This window comes from Pteronotus mesoamericanus, unplaced genomic scaffold (assembly GCF_021234165.1).
Source record: "Pteronotus mesoamericanus isolate MK-2021 breed Mesoamerican mustached bat unplaced genomic scaffold, CSHL_Meso_final contig_538, whole genome shotgun sequence".
Lineage (NCBI taxonomy): Eukaryota > Metazoa > Chordata > Mammalia > Chiroptera > Mormoopidae > Pteronotus > Pteronotus mesoamericanus.
Window position 1 is genome coordinate 281,347 of NW_026555197.1, and position 19,533 is coordinate 300,879.

Genomic DNA, 19,533 nt, shown 5'->3' on the forward strand with positions numbered 1-19,533 from the left:
CCCTCCCCATGACCTCCAACAGCCACCTCCAGAGTTTACTACAAAAATAAAAGAACAGAAAGGAGTGTGCACGTGGGGCGCCCAGCATTATGGGTGACCATGGGGGCTCAGCGGGGGAGGCGCAGCCGGGAGGGGGTGTGTGCGGGTGTTTGGGGAAGAATCGTTAAAACATGGAATGAACAAGTGGAGGGAGGCAGGAGGCACAGAGGCAACGCGGGGGCACAGGCGCGGGAAGGGCACGCCGGCCGCCGCTCCAGGGCCCACCCTCACAACACAGACCTCTCCTTAGACAATATATATTAAAAATAGACCTCCAATTCAGGGTATAAAAACAGCAAAGGCACTTGGGGGTGGGAGATGGAGGGGTGGTCCCCCACCGGGCAATACTGAGATGGCCCAGGAAATGGGGGTCACAGGGTGCCCCTGGGAGTGAAGTCCTGAGTCCCTCAAGCAGAAGGCCAGTGGTAGGATGGGGGGAGGCAGTGATCCCAGGTGGACCCCTGAGATGTGGCCTCGAAAGCCTGGCCCCCTCTCCTTGGGCCCCGGGGCCCTGGGAGCGGCAGGTGCTGTGGCAGCTGTGCAGTTGTGGGTGGGTGGTCCTCATGTCCTCTCCAACTTGAAGAATGCCTGGGGAGATGCAGGAGAAGGAGGGAGGCCTGGAGAGAGATGCAGAGTGAAGAGAAAAACAGGGAAAAAGGGAGGGTGGGAAGAAAGACAACAAAAAAATGGCCAGAGAAACAGAAACTGACAGAGACAGAGATGGAGAGAAGGAGGTGGACGGGGGAGATTCAAGAAGATGAAGACAGAAGAGAAAGGGATGGGGCTGTAGAGTGGGGAGCCCCTGAGGTACCCACTCTGGCCCTCGTCTCTGGGCAGCACGTGGGTCCCCTAGATCCCCACTTACCTGCCTGGGGCAGGGAACCTCAGGTACAGCTTGGCTGTGGGGCAGTGTTCTCCCCAAGCTGAGACAGGACGAGTCGCAGGCGACAGAACTCTTCCTCCATCTCCTGGGTTGGGGGGTCACCCATGAGAGGGGTCCGACACGGAGTCAGCCCCTTCCACCTCCCCTGCCCCCCTGCCCCACACCCGGCCACCACCTCCAGCTGTTTAATGGTCTCCTCCAGGCTGAGCAGCTCCTCTCGAATTTCCTGGGTCTGTGTGGGGCTCAGGGGGCTGCCCCCTGGGACTCCATCCCCTTCAGGGGGAGGCCCTGCCCCGCTGTCTTCCTCCAAGGGGAACAGGAGCTGCCTCAGGGACAACACTGGCCAGGGATGAGGGGACAGAGTCAGAGGCGGGGCTGGGGTGCGGCATTCAGCGGAGGACACGTGAGGGGCCTGTGGGTAGACGTGAGAGCAGGTACCGGGCCAGGCTGAGCTTGGGGTTAGCCAGGTCTGCCGACGGGGCTGGGCTGTGAAGGGAAGTGCAGGGCTGGGGCTGGGTCCAGGGAGACTGAACTGAAGGCCCAGGAAGGGACGGATGTTTCCGCAGGGGGGCTTGGGGTCATGTGCGTGGTGGCTGGCGCAGTCTGGGGGCCGGGCAGCTACCTTTCTGAAGGGCTTTGGCAGCGAGCTGGCCCTCAGGGCCGGGCCTGCAGAAGGACTGGAGGGTGCTGTGGAGTCTCTCAATCCGGCCTGGGTGGGGGGCAGGATAGGTGGTCAGAATCTGCCCGGCTCCCTGTGGACGCCCCTGCCCCGACCTGAGGCCCCTCCAGGCTCACCGTCAGCGGGAGACATCTCTCGGCTGCCACCATTCCCATTCTCAGAGCTGCTGAGCAGGGGTTCGCGGGTGCTGGGGGGAGCAAGTGCTGGGTGACTCGCACACCCCTGGCCCCGGGGGGTAGCAGGGACAGGGAGACAGAGAAGCCCAGCCAGTAGAAGACAGGTCTGAGTAGGAGAGAGATGGGCCCCGGTGGCGTGGCACAGAGACATAATGTACACACACAGACACGTACATGGAGACAGGGCTAGAGCTCAAGTTTTAGGGACACATGAGGAAGCCGGGCCCAGACCCCCAGCCCTCCAGTTCCCTTCCTGGCCCCCCTCACCTGCTTGGGCTGGGCCGGGGCTTGGGGCGGGAGGCAGGGGCGGGGACCTTCAGGGATCCAGCGGTCTCAGTGATGAGGGTGCACCAGCTGTTGAGACAGGCCAGCCCCTGGGCACTCAGAGCCCCCAGATATTCTGCCAGGGCCCCCCGCCCTCACCCTCTCCCCAGGGACCTGGCCCTTGTCCTCCACCTGTTCATGGAACCCAGACCCCCTTACTTCTTCCGCTCCGACACGGTCTGGGCCACCAGCTCGTATATCTGGGCCTCCTGGTCCCATGTAAAAATGACATAGAATGCTTTGTGATCTGCAAGGGAAGGGAGAGGCAGGGCTCAGAGCCAGGGCGGCTCCCATGAGGGCAGAGCCCTTAGGACTCCCGTGATTCAGTTCCCCCTCCTGTGTCAGTAATACCGACCCCCCAGGGGCCCTCTTCCCAGCCTTGCCTCTCATGCCTCTAACCAGCAATGCATCTCCACCACCATGGCCCTGGGGTAGCTCCTTGGCAACTTGTTTGCAAACCCCTTCTCACTGGGCTCCCAGCTCCCATCTGTGCCCCTATAATTCCCAAGAGGCAGCCAGGTGTCTTCAAAAGAGCAGGCAGAGCTGGCTGCTCCTTTGTGTAGAAATCTGGGGCAGTTTCCATCTCACTTAATAAAATCCACAGTGCAGCCTAGGCCCTGTCCCCACCCAGCTCTCAGGCCTCCCTCCCACAGCCTCAGCCTCAGCCTCAGGCCTGTTAAGCCTCCCACTTCTCAACCTCTACTCTGGCCTCCCCCTCCCCAGAACGCGAGTTCCTCAGCTCTTTGCAGACGCCCTAGGTAGCCAGGCCTCACCGGTGGCCACTTCCCGGGTCATGGCAGAGGTGAGTCGCAGCACCGGCCGCAGCATGGTCTTGCCGTCTGGCGTGGGTGTCAGTGTCCGGCTGTGGGACTTGAGCAGCAGCCGGTCGTCCTGGCGCTGGAGCAGCAGCAGGAGGTCGTCCAGCAGCAGCACGTGGACCTCTGCAGGGGTGAGGCTGTGCTCAGCGCCTCCTTCCTGCACTCCCACCCCAACCCCCAAGGCCCCTGCTCGATGCCCTGGGGCTCACCTACAGCCTTGTCCTTAGTCACCCGCCATGTCAGCGGGCCCTCGTGGACCAGTTTCCTCTTGGTGATGTCCAGGTTCTGGAGTTAGGAGGAAATGACGGTCGGCGCAGACCAGGGCAAGGCAGGGGAAGGTGAAGGTGACCAGGGGGCTGGGTATCGGGGTCAGACTGGGCGCTGGGTGGGAATGGGAGAGGGTCAAAGCTGAGGGGCTTCTCTCGCTCCCTGGGTGCATTATCAGAGAATCTGGGCCCAGGGAAAGGGGGCGAAGGCCAGCGGGGTCACCTTGAACTCGCTCAGCATGGGGTCACTGCTCTGCCTCAGGTGGGACAAGTCCAGGCGTCTCTGATAATCCTTAAGCCGCTGGAGCAGGGAACAGAGTGTCATAGGTATAAGCCAAGGGCCGGGGCCATCCCCCAGTAACCCCCAGGGGTTAAGCCCAGGGCAAGGCCTGACCTCCAGTGACCCTGAGAGGGAAGAGGTAAGGGTCCAGGCAACCCCTGGACCGGCAGTGACTCCTCAGGGTCAAGCTGAAAACCAGGCCTAACCTCAGAGCAGAAGTGGCCTGAGATGGACAAAGCCAGACTCACCAGCAGGTCCTCCATGTCCCGCACGGCCTGGTTGACGTGGTGCAGAATCTCCCTGCAGCACTCGGCCGCCTGCTCCACCTTCTCCCGTTCCGCAGGCTCTTCTGTGGGTGAGGGAGGGGCCAGCCCTGATGAGCCCCAAGCCTGGACGCTGCCGGCCCCCGGCCAGGGCAGGAGATGGGAGAGCTGGGGTCCAGCAGGGTGGCCGAGCCGTACCTGTGTTCTGCCCGATGCTCTGCAGGAGCAGGGGGTACTTGGTCAGCCGCTGCATCTCTGTGGGGATCATGTCCTTCAGCTGCAGGCGACGGCACCGTGGGCGGCTCTCGGCCTCCTGGGGGGACAGCAGTGCTGAGGTGGCCCACACTCGGAGCTCACCTCTGGGACAGGGACACCAGCCCCTCCTCCTTGGGACCCTGGCCCAGATCCCGCCCCCCCCGCCTTCCCTGCCCCTGACCTGCACAAAGGCGCAGAAACGAGGGTCCTTGCGCTGCTTGGCTTTGAGCTGCTCTAAGGCAAATGACTGGCGGCTGCAGAAGCGGGAGGAGATTTTCTGGAACCAGGAGCCCTCAGCACCATCAAACTACAGTGAGATTCAGGCCAGGGGGTGATTCAGGTGTGACATGGAAGCCCAGACAAAAGGACAGGGCTGGGGGCTTCCAGGTCCCTGGCTGGGAGGAGTGGGTGGGGGCTGGGCTGGGCACCCTCACCCGGGCCAGCAGCACATCTCCGATCTCCTCAATGAGGTAGCCGCTCTCCTGCCTGCGCTTCATCAGGCGATCAAGAAACAGGGCTGTGGGGAGAGGTGAGGATAGCAGGTGCTGTCACGACCCACAACAGAGAGGGGGAGCTGGCGGGGGTGGGGCTGCAGGCGTGTCTGATACTTGGGGCCGGTGGACTGTCCCCTCAGAATGTGAGCCTTGGAGGTCCAGGGCAAGGTTGCCCCCAGCGCTAGAACAGGGGCTGCCCATGCTGGGTGCTCCAAGAGACCATAGTAGACCCCAGGCCTAGTTGCTGAGGCCTCAAAGGAGGGAGGAAGCAGTGGGGGCACAGTAGCGCTGCGGCCCTGCACTCACAATGCACGTCGATGAGCTCGTCCAGGCTGGGAAAAATGTTCTGTAGGTCCTCCAGGGGGAAGAAGGCGCCGTCGGCCATAGGCTGGTAGAATAGGTCATGCAGCACCCGCAGCATTCGCACGTGGGCTGCCTCGGTCACCAGCAGCTCTGTGGGGCCACCAGGAAAGAAGCACGGTTGGGTCCCACCTATGGGGGGCAGTCTGAGAGGCAGGCTCGAGGGGTAAGAAAGGGACAGGACAGGGATAACTCGGTCTGGGTTGAAGTCACCTGCCCCCAAGACAGCCACTGAGGATTCATTGACACATTGCCTCTCCTTTTTAGCAGTGGCAGCCAGCCAGGGTGACCAGTGAGTCCCAGCCTGCCCAGCACTGATGGGCTTCCTAGGACATGGGGTTGTTAGTGCCAAGCTGGGGAAAGTCCTGGGCAAACCAGGATGACTTGGTTGCCCCAATGAACACAAACTTGCAGCTGTGTCCAGCGCCTAACTGTCCAGCAAGTGAATCAGCCTCAATTTCTGGGACAACGACTCCCTCTGCGCACAGGGGGACAGCCTCAGGCCCAGGGGCCCCGCAAGGTGCTTGCCTAAGCTCCAAGGGCCCCAGAAGTTGCCAAAGACCAAACATGTGGTTTTGTGTGTTACGTATATTTTTCTGGTGAGATAACTTGCTATGCTGTCCGATGTGGTAGCAACTGGCCACATACGGCTCTTCAAATATTAATTAAAATGAAATGAAACACAAAATCTAGTTCTCAGTTGTGCTTGCCACAGTTTTAAGTGCTCACCAGCCACATAATGGCTGGTGGAAATCATGTTGGACAATGCAAATATCCACATTTCCATCATCCCAGAAAGTTCTGAGAACACTGCTTATGTTTTGATTACATTCTTAGAAGGATCTGTGAGCTAAAAAGCACTCACCTACTGTCCTAGAAATGCTGAATGAGTACCTCCTTTAAGTAAACCTCCAAAAGAGGTTCCGAAGGCATCTACTTTTGCCAAATTCCCTTTACACACTCACAATTCAAAATCACAGAAAAGAATCAAGACAGAATGGATGCTCCCGTTGTCTCTCCGCCCAGGAGCAAGCACTGCTAATATGCTGGTTACCTTCCCAGACTCTTTCCCCACGGACTCTCCCCGGCCCAGGCAATGAGGGTCACAGCTACAACTGCAGGCGTGCTCACTCTGTGCCCAGCACTGCGCTAAGCGCTTCGTGTGAATCACCTCATCGTCACGACAGCCTCGGGAGACAGGAGCTACTACGCCCACATTTCACAAACAGGGCAACATGGGCCTGTGCTAGAAATAGTGCTCTCAGTGCCAGCACAGCTTGCACCACTGGAAATTCTTTGGAAATGCCACTTTGCCAGGAGCACTCCTGGTCCATGGAGTGGCTATTTAACAAGGACGCAGTAAATGGCCATCTTCAAATTCTGCCTGTTGTAAGTAACACCCAGGCAGACGTCTCCCTGCATCTGTTTGTCTTTGCCAGAGCTGGATCGTGTCCTTGGTCACAGTGGACTGGAGCCGGTGGCACTTACCGCTAATGACCTCCTGCCGTTTAACCTGGCTCTTGGAAAGGCTCTGCAGGGTGTCTGGGGGAATGAGCTCCCGCCAGCCGGGGGGCTCCTCTGGTTCCAGCTCTACTCCTGCCCGTCCTGTCTCCCCCTCCTCTCCAGGCTCAGGGCTGTGGGACAAAGGTCTCGTTAAGACCCTGGCTTAGGGTGCCCCACAGAGGAGACTTTGACTCCTAGTGTCCAACCCCCCTCAGTGGCTTCAGCATTCCACGCCCACAGGGTGGCCCAGGATGCAGACCAGCCCCCAGATTTTTAGAAAGAACTGTCCTACCCCTCTCCTGTGACCACCATAGGCCTCAGTGACCTCGGCATCTGATACCCAGTTCCCTGTGACTCTGGCCATGGCCCCTCCCCGCATCTTCCCTGACTCTCCAGGCTGACTCAGTGGATGGGAGGTGGGGTGTTGGAGTGACGTACGTGGCTCGTCGGGCAGGGCCAAGCACGGCCGTGGCAGAGCTGGGGTTCATGTCCACGTCGCTCCTGGAGCGGCCCCCACCCCGGCCCTTAGCCCCGAGGCTGCCCCGGGAAGGCCGGCGGCGGTCACTCACCCGCAGGCTCTCTGAGCGCCCCAGACGCCCCGAAAGCCTGGACCCGAGGCCAAGGACAGAGTCAGGCAGAGGCCAAGACAAGGACAGAGACGAGGGACAGACCAGGACAGGAAGAGACGGGGAGAGACCAGGGCGGGGACAGACCACAACAGGGACAGATGGGGAAGAGACCAGGGCAGGGACAGGCATGGGGACCAGGACACAGAGAGACAAGGAGAGACAGGGACAGGACAGGGACAGGGACAGACCAGGACAGGGACAGATAAGGAAGAGACCAGGGCAGAGACAGGCAGGGAGACCAGGACACAGAGAGACAAGGAGAAACCGGGACAGGGACAGGACAGGGACAGACCAGGACAGGGATCGAACATGCAACAGAAGAGAGGAGAGAATCAGAAGGAGCAGTGAGATCTAGGGGTGCTGGGCAGTAAGGGGTGGTCAGGAGGGATACTGAAATTTGGTGGGGGAGGAGAGGGGAACCCAGTGTGAAGCACAGGACTGACCCCTCCCTTCCCTGAGGCAGGAGGGGTGGGGTGGGGGCAGAGCCAGGAGTTGGGGGTGGGAGAAGGGGGATTTTAATACTTAGCTCTTTGACTGGGAGGGTGATGTCCCCACCCACCCCTCTCAGGGGTGAAGGGGAGCAGGTGGCCCATGGGGAGAGGGGAGGGGCTGGGAGAAATGGGGGAGGGGCTAGCCCTCCCCCTACCCCGGGCCCAGGCACCCACCTCTTCCACCTTCTGGGGAGAGAGGGGCACAGGGTCAGAGGTGGACTCAAATGGAACCCAACTCACCTCCCCCACCCACCAAAGGGTCCCCAAAGCAGCAGCACAAAGACTGGCAGGGGGCAGAGCCTGCCCCCCAACTGTGAGGGGGACAGGGCCCCCAGGCACGGAGCACGGAGGACTCAGGGGCTGAGGGAAGGGGCACCAGGAGGCAGGAGCAAGGCAGCTGGGCTGAGGCTTAAAAGAAAAAGAGGACGGTGAGAAAAGTGAAGGGGCGGAGGGAGAGGGGCCAGGAGGAGTTGAGGGGTGAAGGCCAGGGTGGGAGGAGGGGGAGAAGAGGGAGAGGAACAGAGATGGATGAAAGGAGAGAGAAGGGAGGGGAGAAATAATTGTGAAAAGAAGGAAGAAGGGGAAAAATGGGAGGAAAAAGGAATGAAAGAGGAGAAGACAAAAGAAAAAGGAGAGGGAAAAAGAGGGAGAAGATAGAAAGAGGGCAGGGCTGAGTGGAGGTGGCTTGGAGATAGCAGGTGCAAATGGCAGCAAACCCCTAACACGCACCCTCCCAGCCCCGATTCCTGTACTCTGTCCCCCGGACCCCCGCCTGGGCACCTCTCTGTATCAGGACCCTCCTCAGTGCTCTCCAGGGGCGCGGGGGGCTCCAGGCTGGCAGGACCCTGTGGGGGCGGGTCCCCCAGCTCTGGTGAGGCATCAACACCTGTGGGAGCAGCAGGGGGAGCAGGGCTGGCTGGGAGGCCCCCTTGGCACCGAGGCCCCACTATGGGTCGCCATGGAGTGAGGGCTGAGGGACTACAGACATCCAGTGGCTGGCAAACACCAAGTGGCTGCTCTCCACTTCCATGGGGGATGGACAGATGGAAAGACCTCTGAGAACATGGTGTGGAGTGGACAGCTGGGGCCCACAGAACTGGCAGGGGAACCGGATGCTCTGCCCGATGTCTCCACATCCACCTGCTCTCCCCACCCTCAACCAGGGCTTTCAGGAAGAGGACAGACCCCATTAAGAGATAAGAAGTCTGAGGTTCAGAGTGGGGAGTGACTGCCAAGATACAGCACAAGTAAACTGTGGGGCTGGATCAGAAACTGGGCCTGGCCAAATGGCTGTCTGAGGTCCCAGGGGCTGAGGACCACACAAGGATTGTGAGAAGCAGTCAATGGGGCTGGCAGGCTCACCACCTAAGGCAGAGGTCCCCAACCCCACAGGCTGTAAACCAGTGCTGGTCCGTGGCCTGTTAGGAACTGGGCCACACAGTAGAAGGTGAGTGGGGAGGGCGGGGGGCGGGCGGTGGCAGCAGGTGGGACTAGCGAAGCTTCACTCTACCACCTGAGCTCTGCCTCCTGTCTCCCCCCACCCCCACCCCAACTCCTCCCTTTCTTGGGTCTGGGGACTGGGTCCCTGGAGCCAAAAAGATAGGGGACCAATGAAACGGGATTGATGGGCAATGTGCTCAGAGCGGTTTCTGGGAAAGGAAGCCATGCAGGTGATGGGAAACGTAGTCCAAGGAGGTGGGCAACACATCACTGGGACAAAGGTCAGAGTCTGGGAGGAAAGCTGTGGAAAGGGGAAACTGAGGGAAGGGGTCATTTTATTAATAACACTGGTGACCAGGAGCAGGGAGGAACATTTGGGGAGAATCAAGGGGTGGTCTCACCATGGGGACCAGGGAACTCTCACCTGGTTCACGGTCAGGACTGTCTCCGGACAGAGGTTGCAGTGAAATTCCAGGGGTGTCCTGCCCAGGGGCTCCAACATTCCGTTCCCGGGAGGGCACCCCCAGGCCTCCCTTCCGTTCTGTGAGGCCTGGCTTCTCAGCTTGGGAGACATTGAGGGAGAAAGGGGAAAACGGGAGCCCAGTAACTAACCCCTGTGGCCGGGGGGATCTGTTGCTGTGCTCCAGCTCCGTCCTCTCCGTCATCCGGGAGACCCCTCCTCCTCCTTCAGATCCGAGAGGCCAGTCCCCAGCCCCCTCCTCCCTCAGACCCAAGAGACCCCTTCCTCTTAGGTTCCCAGGATGCATGCTCTGGTTTTAGGACCATTACCATCAGTGTCCACTTTGAGATGTCGAAAATCTGGGGCTGAAACGAGAAATAGGACCCATGGGATCGTGCGGTGGGGGGTGGGGAGGAAGTCAGGGCAAGCCGAGGCTGGGCACCTCACCCTGGGGCTCTCCCCGGTTCCAGCGGGCAGCATCCAGGAAGCTGCTCAGTCCTTTCTTGGTCTTGGTGGTCGGCTCATCTGACCGTCGGTTCCCCATCACCTACGAGAGACGGGAGAGGCCAGAGGGGGCTGGTATTTCTGAGCCACCAACAGAGAGGAACAGGACCCAGGAGCACAGAGTCACAAGGCTCCCTATGGGGTCTCTGGGGAAAAAAGGCCAGGTTTGTGCACTCAGGGAAGCACCTTTTTTCGGAAGAAATTCCTCCCTAACTTCTTGTCCCCGCTCTTGGTCCGCACCCCGAGGTGGCGCATGTATAGGCTGATGGCGTTGACCACAGCAGCACTGTGGGGAGGGGACAGTAAGGACACCGTGCACGGACATGCACACTGCTCCCCCACAGCTTTCCCCTCCACATTCACTTCCCACCCTAACCCCACAACCACCCCCTGCTGCATATCTGAGGAAAGGGGAGAGGGCTCCAGGGGACAGGACCGGAGACACTGTTCCACCCAGGACCCCATGTCTCCAGTGCCTCCTCCCTGGGGCCCAGGACACTAAGGCGCCTGTTCTGCTGTCCTCTCTGCTTCCATCACCTCTTTTCTTCATCAGTAGAGATGGTATGTCTGTAAGGAGAAGACAAATTTGCTAAGCCTGGGGTCTCTGTTCACCTAGCACAAATGTCCAGGGTGCTGTCCCTTTGAAGCTGGGACAGGACAGAGGAGAGGCAGAGAGGGTGCTGCTGAAGCAATTGGGAAGGAGGATCATAGGAGGAAGATGATCTCATCCTGGTGCAGTGGAGAGAAGTGACAGGGACCAGGCCTGAATACAAGCCTTGGACAGGCCTGGAAACTGGGGGAGACCCCAAAGCTGGGAAGGAATGATGAAAAACCAGATGAACTACAATGCCAGGACTGTGGGACCCAGAAGTCAAGGAAAGATGCTAAGGAATGAGCCACGAAGCTGTAGAGGGACCCTGAAGTGGGTGGGGCAGCTGAGGGGGGTGGGGGCTGGCCCAACTCACTGCATCTCCTCCAGGTGGGCCAGCAGCCGCTCTGCCACATGCCGTTCCCGGGCCTCAAAGCTGGCTCGGTCCCGCCCCACCCAGATCTCCAGCTGGGCCAGCTCTTGCTCCCAGGGTGTCATGCCCATGAGCCGCTTGGAGCGGAAGTCCTCCAACTGCTGGTTGACGGCTGCCTGCTGGCTCTGTACCACCTCCTGTACGAACTGCCGCTGGATGTCCTCAGAGATGAGGTCAGGCCGCGTGCGGTCTGTGGGATAGGGGTGCAGGCTGGGGCCAGGTTCCTGGGCCCTGGTTCCCCACCCACCCTTGGACTCCAACAGTCATGCTTCCTTGGGCTGCTCTGCTGTGCCCAGGAGGAAGGAGCAAATCTCCACTGACCAAGGAGCATGGGCACGTGGCCTCCATCCCTGGGCTTCCTGGGAGGGCTGGCCCCTGCTAGAGACCTCTCCCTCATCCCAAAGTCCCCTCTCTTCTCCTTACCAAGTTCAAAGGCGACTGTGGGAGGGACAAGCACCCGCAGGACCTGCTCAGGAGGGAGAACAGAGTGAAGGGAAGGACTCGGCAGCGGTGGGATGGCAGCCTAAGTGCCCAGGAATGCTGGTCTGAGGGGAGCGGTGGGAGGGGGCCAGGCTGCCCTCTGCAGCGTGCGCGTTAGGAGACAGATGGCTGTCCAGGGCCAAAGGCAGCAGGGACTGGGGCCCTTGAAGGTGTTTCTTACTGCGGTCTTCTCCAGGAAGCTGTGGTAGAAGTCGAGGAAGGCCTTCTTGGCCTCTTTGGGGCCCAGTGAACTCAGCATGTCCGCGTGCAGGCAGCAGAGCTGGGGAGACAGAGCAGGACCTGTTCTCCTTCCCAACCACCCAGACCACACTTCCCCTTGGAAAGCCGTGGGGCTCGAGTTCTCTAGGAAATGTGCTCCCTGACCACCACCCGTACACCCAGGCCCTGCCTCTCTCAAGGCCTCCCCAGGGCCACCGTAATTTTTTATCTTGTGGCATGGTTCTCTGTGGCTGTCTCCTCCCTGCTGCCACTACCACCAGCTACACAGGTATGTACCAGACTCATTCTAAACCCTTTGTACACACAAGCCTGTTAGTTCATACACATCGCCATCCTATTTCACAGATGAGAAAACTGAGCTCAGGGAGCTTCCTCAAGGTCACAAAGCTAGTAAGTGGCAAAGTTGGGATTGGAATCCAGGCAGCCCATCCCTACTACACTCCACTGCCTAGAAACCCCATGAGAAACCTGAGGGTTAGTGTTGTGGGGGTGGGGATGTAGGTTCCGATTCAACTGTGTCTCAGGGGGCTGGGTACATAGAAAAATGAACAAGTGGGGCCCACTTATTCATTCATCAAGCATTTCCTGGGGCTGCCTGTGTGCCAGCCCTGTGTTGGGTGACGTTGGCAAAGCAGTGGGAACTCCAACCTGTCCTGACTCCTTGGGGGGACTCTTGTCTGGTAAGGGACATGGCCTCGGTCTCAGTGTGCTAAGGACTCAGCCCAGTGGGGATGGGACTCTGTTTCTGCCCCTATAAACACTTTCAACAAATCTATCACCCCCACCCCGAAGCAGAAACTCCATGAAAGGTCACAGGGAAGTGGCCCGGGGGTCCAGAACTATCCCCCAGCCGATGAGGTGAGGGAGCAGCATAAGGACAACTCTCACGAGGCCATCCGAGTCACCTCAGCCAAACCTCAGGTTCTGCAACTGTGCAAGGACATGGCCGTCAGCACCACCCCCGGGCTGAGTCCTGGAGCTCAGGTTCTAGAAACCCCCCGGGCTCAGGAGGGGAACGCCTTTCCCCACAGGGCCGAGCCTACATGCACCAGAGGAGGGTCTGCCACTTCTCTGGAGAGAAGGCCGTTTCCTGCCAGTTTCTGAAGCTTCGGCATCAGTCTACGTGCCCTGTTTCCTGCATCCCCCAGGCATCTCTCCCTGGCATTTCTGCCAGTCTCCTCATCTTCTGGAGGGACCTGCTGTGTGGCCCTGGGCCCTGCCTAACCTCACTGCGTAGGCCTGTGCTGAGCTACACGGGGCTTCTTGTACACCGAGCTTCTTCCTTCCTACATCACCTGCTGGGTCCTCTACATTCCCAGGTATTCTACATAGCACGGCTCTGCACTGGCAGCTCCCGGGTGTTTTCTACCCGATAAAGGTGGTTTCTGGATCATCGGTTACGTTCATTCTCTCTGCCTTGTGGGTTGCTTTTTCTGAATCGGGGCCTGCTGTGCCACCTAGTCCGAGGAGGCTAATGGCTTCTCACAGGCACCAACCCTTAATGACTGACTGGTGGCACCTGTCCGGGCCATGGAGCGAGGGATTCGATTCCTGGAGTCCATGGGAAAGGGTGCTGTGGTGGACGGGGGCTGCTGCCACAAGCACAGAGGGCGAGTGGAGGCGTGGTTTCTGACAGGCTTCTGGAATCTCTTGCTCTCTGCATAGCCCTGCTCTGTGTGCTCCCAGCCTGCACTCACTGCTCACTGAGTGCAGTGGGGCACCTGCAATCTTTGTCTGGATCACACAGTGGTCCCTCTGGCTCTCTAGTTCTAGATCTGCTTTCTGGATCTGTTTTCTACACCCTCCCAGCTCATCTGCACTGGCCTAATGCACTGACCACTCTGGCCTGGCCCAGCCCCACCCTCCCTGTGCCTACCCAGCCCCGCCCTCACCAGGGGTCCTGGCTCGAACTGCAGGGCGATGTGCTGCAGGAGGGCCATCAGGTGGGCCGGGCGCCGTTTCACCTGCTCCAGGCTCTGGAACTGACTGTTTTGCTCCTCTGCATTCTGGGGCGGGGTAGGTGGGGTGGGGATGGGGGTAAGACTCTGGAGAGCAGAAGACGGACCTGGGGCTTGCCCTTTCCCCTTCCCTTGCACTTCCAGATGGATCCAAGCTGGGAGGAAGCGGGTGATGATGGTATCTACACTGTGATGGTAGCATCAAGACAGGTGTCAGGGAGAATGGAGAAGATTTAATGTTACAATGAGAGACGAGGAGGACAGAACTTAGGAGAGACGGAGTAGGGATCTGCACTGTAATTGGGTGGTGGCGATGAAAATGGGGGCTAGAGTAAAAAAGGTGGGACCAAGAACAGGGTGGAGGGATGGGGAAGGAGGGAAAAGGATGAGAGCGAAAAGGACAGTGAGAGGATGCAGCGGGACAGCATCCGAGGACAGAGCACTGGCTCTAGGGTGGGAAGGGGCACTGAGGATGGGATTTGAGGGGCTGGAGCCCCAGGGAGCGGGAGACAGAAGATTTTCCACTCCATATCCTCCTCACCGTCTCCAGTTCGTTCTCAAAATCCTCATCTTCAGCCCCAATGATGCTGACGGGCACCAGGCCATGCCGGGGGGTTCCTGGGGCCTGTGGGAGAGGACGGTTGCTTCAGCCCACAATGCTCCCCAGCTCACAGCCCCCCAGTCCTCTCACCCCTTGGCTCTCTCCACTCACCGCCCCTCGGGCCACAGCGTTGTCTGCCTCCATGGGCTCTGCAGGGCTGGGGGAAGAGGAGGGGCTGCGGTTAGGGGATGGGAGGAGGTGGCACCGGGCGGTTACTCAGAGATTCCTGGCCCAGGTGTGAAGGTGAGTAAACAGCCTTCCCCCATCTGGGCCTCCACAGCTCAATAGGGCCTCTGTGTGGCGACAAAGAGCCCTTCAGAGGCCAGCCAGGGCGGGGAGCCCAAGGACAGGGAGTCTTGCTGGGGGAGAAGCCAGAGTCCCAGGAGCCTGGGTCCATGACAGCCTGCCCCTTTTGCGTCCCTAATGCAGGAGGAGCCTGGGGTTCAGACTCTGGGATCCAAGAGGGGAGGGGCTGGGGGCCTGGACTCCTGGGACTGAGGGAGGAAGGGCTGGGGGCTGGCCCTGGGGAGGCAGGGCCTGCAGGCCGCCAGAGTTGGGAAGGTTAAAGGGGAGGAGGTAGGAGGGATAAAACTGGGGTGTGTGGGGGCTCTCTTCTGATCTGTGACAGGCTTGGGGCAGGATGTTGTTTCTGAACCCACCAGCCCCACTTCCTGTGACAGGAAATCATAATGGCAAATCTTCCAAACCCCAACTCCCTCCGCATAAGAAGACAAAACTCTGAACCCTCCTCCCTCAGGGACCAAGTGTCCCTGAACCCATAAGTTCTTCCCCTCAGGGACCTAATATCTTTCTGGCTTCCAGTCCCAGGAAAATAAGAACCAGTCTTCAGACAGCTCATCCCCAAGGTGTGTCCGTCTCCCTCACTTGTCTTATTTCCTTTGAATCTACCGCATCTTTGCCTCTCTTCTCCCTGTTGCCCCGTTTTCTCTCTTCCTTCCTTCAGACCTGTCTCATTTTCCCCACTGTGTCTGCCGTCCTGCCTTCCTCCTCTCCCTCATGGTGATCTCCGCCCCATCCCAGCTTCTGCTGCTCCCTGCCTTTCCCTCCGTCTCTGCCTGTCTTCCCACATTAGTTTCTGCAGCCACTGCCCCTGCACCTCTCTGAGTCGCTCCCTCACATCTCTCTTTCCCATGTCATCTCCCTTAGATTATCCATTTCTCCCTGTGTCTTCCCTCTGATGTCTTCTGTGTCCTTATTTAGTCTGACTAATGCCGCAAGAGCACGTCAGGTGGGTAAAACTGTAGAAACGGGGCCGGGGCGGGGTGGGGGGGAGGTGGACCCGTGGGGGGCACTCTCCTCCTCCCAGAGCTGCACCCCCCCCCACACACACACAGCCCAGAGCTATTTATAACCCTAGTGGCCTGAGACCCACCCTTCTCCCTTTTCCACAGACAGGCCTCCTCCCTAGCACTCAATAAATGGTAGCTAGGATTTTGATTATGATCATTAAACAATGATGCTTTCTGGAGTGTCCAAATGCCATCCCATGGGTTCACCAGAGCAGGCATCATTTTTATTCTTTTCCATAAAGGGTATCTGTCCAACATCCAAGCTGGGTAATTTAAGATTTGAGCATTGTTAAATGTTCACATAAATAAAACTGCAAACCAAGGCAGAATAGTAATTATTTATTATGAAAGCTAAACTTACATTGCACTTACAGGGTGCCAGGCATTGCTCTGAGTACTTCTCACACAGTAACTCACTTAGCCCCTGCAACCACAAGCGACCCCGTGCTATGGTTATTCCCACCAGAGATGGAAAACCTTCACCAGGCTGTCAGGTGCAATTTCTGGGCTGAAAAACATGACCATGAACATGGAGAGTCCATGCTCGTCCCACTTGGGAGTGGATAGGTTCAACAGAAGCAGGGAGATTCCAAAAGAGCACAGGAGAGGACACAGGTTATCTGAGCAAATGTGAGCCAGGCCCTCAAATCATGCACTTAACACGTATTATCTCCTTTATTCCTCATCACAATAATATGAAATAATAACAATACTTAATGTGCACTAAGTACCATTAAGCATGTGCCAGGCACAACATTACTTTTTTATAGGTATTAACTAACTTAATCCTTTCAGTGACCCCATGAAGTCATCGTTATTATCATCCCATTTCACAGAGCGGGGAAACAGACACAGCTCATAGGGGACAGAACCAGGATTCCGACCCAGGCCGTCTGGCTTCACAGTTTATTCATTTAACTACCAGAATGTGTTGCTCCAGAGCATGGGGAACCCCAAACTTAGGAAATTAACGTCTGAGTCAAAGCTGAGACACATCAGGTTTCCTTATGGGGCCTAGAAAAGTCAGGGATATGTGGGCACTGTGGCCTGGGCAGGAGGGCTGCTCCCCAAAGGGTTGAGGCTGAGGAAGGATGAGGGTGGGGAGATTGGCTGCTTAGGAGATGTGGAGAGGTGAGGGGCTGCCACAAAGGTTGAAGCTGTCCGATGTATCTGTAGGCAGCTGACAAGGCCTGAGGTGCTATGTGCATGGGGCTGAGGAGGGTCAGAGCAGGTTTAGGGGTGGAGATCCTAAAGCAAAACAGTGACTTGTGGGAGACAACATGGGTACCTGAGTTCTACTCAGGGCTCAGAGTCTATATGAGATATTGAATGGATGATCCTGGTCTCCAAGAACCTCTGGGAGCCTCAAAGAACCTACAATGCAGAGTAGTCAGTGTAAGTCCATAAGGGGCTTCCATTATTCCATTTGACACATGGCTGGTCTACAGGGATCTGAGGGTCACGCGATCATGAAACCACAGAAAAGAGTAGCCGGTCTATGCGATTTCTGGAGACTTGAAAGGGGACCAGAATTCTATAGGGGCCTGTGGCGTGTGCCTAGAGCCAGGAGCTACAGGGCCTTAGATTCTAGGGGATGCCACTGATTGATGGGGTCACCAAGTCTGTAAGGAGCCGGGTCTCCATAAGGGGCTAGCAGAAACCTGGGGAGTCTGTAGGACCTTGTAATCTACATAGAACGTGGCGGGTGTACACGAGCCCCCAAACCTACATGGGACGTGGCGGGTCTATAGGGGCCCCAAATCCTACGGAAAACGTGGCTGTGTGCACTGCTAGGGATGCTGGGGCGGACGTGCAGAGCCAAGGTCTGACGCCCGCCAGGGGCCGCGTGCCTCACCTGCTCGGGGTCGGAGAAGCCACCGCAGCTGCCAAAACCGAAGCCTCAGAGCGCCGGCTCCGGTTCCCCCACCCCAGCCTCTGAGTCGCTCTAGCCGCCCCAGAGGCCTCCTTTGATTGTAAAGCCACTCCTTCCGCCAGCCGCTCTAGCTCGGCTCCTGCCTGCGACTCTACTCCTCCTGCCGGCCGCTCTAGGTCTCCACTGCACCACGCTGGCCAGATGGGGTCGCTCTGGCCCGCCTTGGAGGGCTGGAGTTTCCGTATCTCGACTGCTCCCGTCACTCCCCTGGGCCCCACCCCCACGCCGGCCCGAGGTGAGGAGGGAGAGTTGCCCCGGGATTGCCGGGGCTCAGTCTGAGATCTGAGAGTCAACGGGGCCTCTTAGTTCCCGGACTGGGCTTCCTGCGGTATCCTGCCTCCCCAACTCAGAGGCCAGTTGAATTCTCAGCACTCGTACATTAATTCTCCCCCCGACCGCGACCCCTGCACACTTTCTGCTGGACTGGAAAGCAAAACTCCTGGGAGCAGGCGTACCTTTCCATCTGACATGCAGTGGAATCTGGAATATTCAATTACTTTTTTCTCCCGAGCCTCAGTTTTCCCATCTATACAATGGGGGCAGACCGTCAGCTCTGTCCCCTACAACCCAGCTCTCAGGATGGAGTGAATGGCCCAGAAAAAGAGATTTCCAAAAACGCTTTCAAAAGCGCCCTGCAACTTTCAGCTTCACAGCGGCCTGCGACGTTTATTGTCGTTTTTCTGTTTAGGTGGCTCTAAATAAGGCAAGTGACGTTGGAGGACGGCGCTTAGCGGAAAGCACCTGCGAGTTCAAATCCCACCTCCACTCGGTTTCACAACGGGTGTGCCCTGGCACGAGTCGGTTCTGCGCCCTGGCCTCAGTTTCCCCACCCGTACAGAGGGAGTGATCATCTGTCCTCCGCTGGACAGTTGGAGGCCTTGGCCCAGGCCTCGCACGCGTCAGTCCCTGTTCCCCCCACTGGCACTCGGCAGGTATTCGTTCTCCTCTCCTCGCCCCTTTGACAGGTGGGAAAACTGAGGCCCAGGGAGGGCGGCCGCCGGCTCAGGGGGCCCCGAGGAGGTGCCTCCGCTGCCGGCCGCGCCCCAGCCCCTCATCCTCCTCCCACTTCCCCGAGCGGCCGAGGGGAGGAGCAGGGCGGGGCCGCGGACGGTGTACCTGGTGTCCGCGCGGGGAGGTGGCCGGCGGGGCGCCCGAGGTCGGGCTCAGCGATCCCAGCCCTGCGTCCCGGCTCCCGCTTCCTGGCTCTGGCGGGGCAGGAAGTTGGGGCGTTTTTCCGGAGGCCCCCGCCCCGCCGCCCCTCCCCGCTTCCTGCCCGCGCCCCGCGCCCGCCCGGCACCTCCGCTTCCTTCCCCTTCTCGCCGCCCTCCCGGCCGCCGCGGGCACCGGCCCCGCCCGGCCCGACCTCTCCCCGCAGGGTCGGCCCGTGGGTGTGCCGGGCGCGGGCTCCGCGCTTCCCGCCTCTGCCCCGGCTCGCCGCCACCTCCCGGCTGGCTGGGGGCGACCGCGGCGCGGCAGAAAGGCCGCCTCCCCTTTTCGTCTCTGGGTGTTGCTCGGTCTTTTTCTCTCCGCCTCCCTGTGCTCCTGTCCTTGGCCCTCCCTCCCTGTCTGTGTCTGTCTCTCTTTCTCTCTCCCCATTTCTCCGTCGGGGTCTCCCGGTCCGGCCGTCTGCCCCACTTTCTGTCACTTCACCCTCGGAACCCTTCTCTTCCCGTCTCTGGTCTCTGCATAGTCATCTCAGTCACTTCCCCACCTGCTGCTTTCCTCTCTGTGTCTGCTTCTCTACGGACCCTTCTTTCCGTTCTCTTTCTACTGTTTCTGTCTGATTCCCTGTCCTTCATTGCCTGTCCGTTCGCTAGCTGTGCCGCCGTCACTGCCTCCCGTGGCTCAACCTTTCTCCCTTCTGTCTCAGGCACTCTGCATCTCTATGCCTGCCATTGCCCTTCTGGTTAGGACCACAGACTGTCCAAATCCCCTGCCACAGGTCCACTAGCAGAGAGCGGGTGTAGCCATAGGAGAATTCGGTACCAACGCCACCAGACAGTCCCCTGGGATTCTGGAACTTAAAGATGCATAAATAAATACGGCCACTTCCATTCACTCCTGTGTACCTCCTTCACTGGGAAGACATGGCCTGGGGTGGAGCCCTCCCCAAGACACTTCCTGT

The 19,533-nt window shown here is 58.9% G+C and overlaps 1 protein-coding gene across 4 annotated transcripts; it reads right to left on the minus strand.

Moving 5' to 3' along the window:
* Window positions 1–282: 282 nt before the first annotated feature.
* On the minus strand, window positions 283–18,615 carry ARHGEF1 (Rho guanine nucleotide exchange factor 1). 4 transcript variants are annotated; one of them, XM_054579514.1, is made up of 30 exons: window positions 14,277–14,322; window positions 14,106–14,189; window positions 13,499–13,612; window positions 11,548–11,646; window positions 11,310–11,352; window positions 10,830–11,076; window positions 10,402–10,431; window positions 10,051–10,150; window positions 9,808–9,907; window positions 9,690–9,725; window positions 9,325–9,462; window positions 8,241–8,346; window positions 7,635–7,646; window positions 6,779–6,946; window positions 6,326–6,471; window positions 4,784–4,930; window positions 4,418–4,500; window positions 4,165–4,290; window positions 3,927–4,041; window positions 3,714–3,814; window positions 3,409–3,486; window positions 3,129–3,204; window positions 2,875–3,042; window positions 2,261–2,348; window positions 2,045–2,131; window positions 1,718–1,788; window positions 1,545–1,631; window positions 1,098–1,261; window positions 905–1,007; window positions 283–627 (listed from the first exon to the last, which is right to left on the minus strand). In XM_054579514.1, the coding sequence occupies exons 1-29, from the start codon at window positions 14,307–14,309 to the stop codon at window positions 924–926; spliced, it is 2,931 nt and encodes a 976-aa protein (XP_054435489.1). In that variant the 5' UTR covers window positions 14,310–14,322; the 3' UTR covers window positions 283–627; window positions 905–923. The 4 variants fall into 4 exon arrangements, with proteins under 4 accessions (XP_054435489.1, XP_054435486.1, XP_054435488.1 ...); XM_054579511.1 differs by lacking the exons at window positions 6,779–6,946; window positions 7,635–7,646 and adding an exon at window positions 18,525–18,615; XM_054579513.1 differs by lacking the exons at window positions 6,779–6,946; window positions 7,635–7,646 and adding an exon at window positions 18,525–18,615 and having other exon boundaries at window positions 283–656.
* Between the last annotated feature and the right edge of the window lie 918 nt (window positions 18,616–19,533).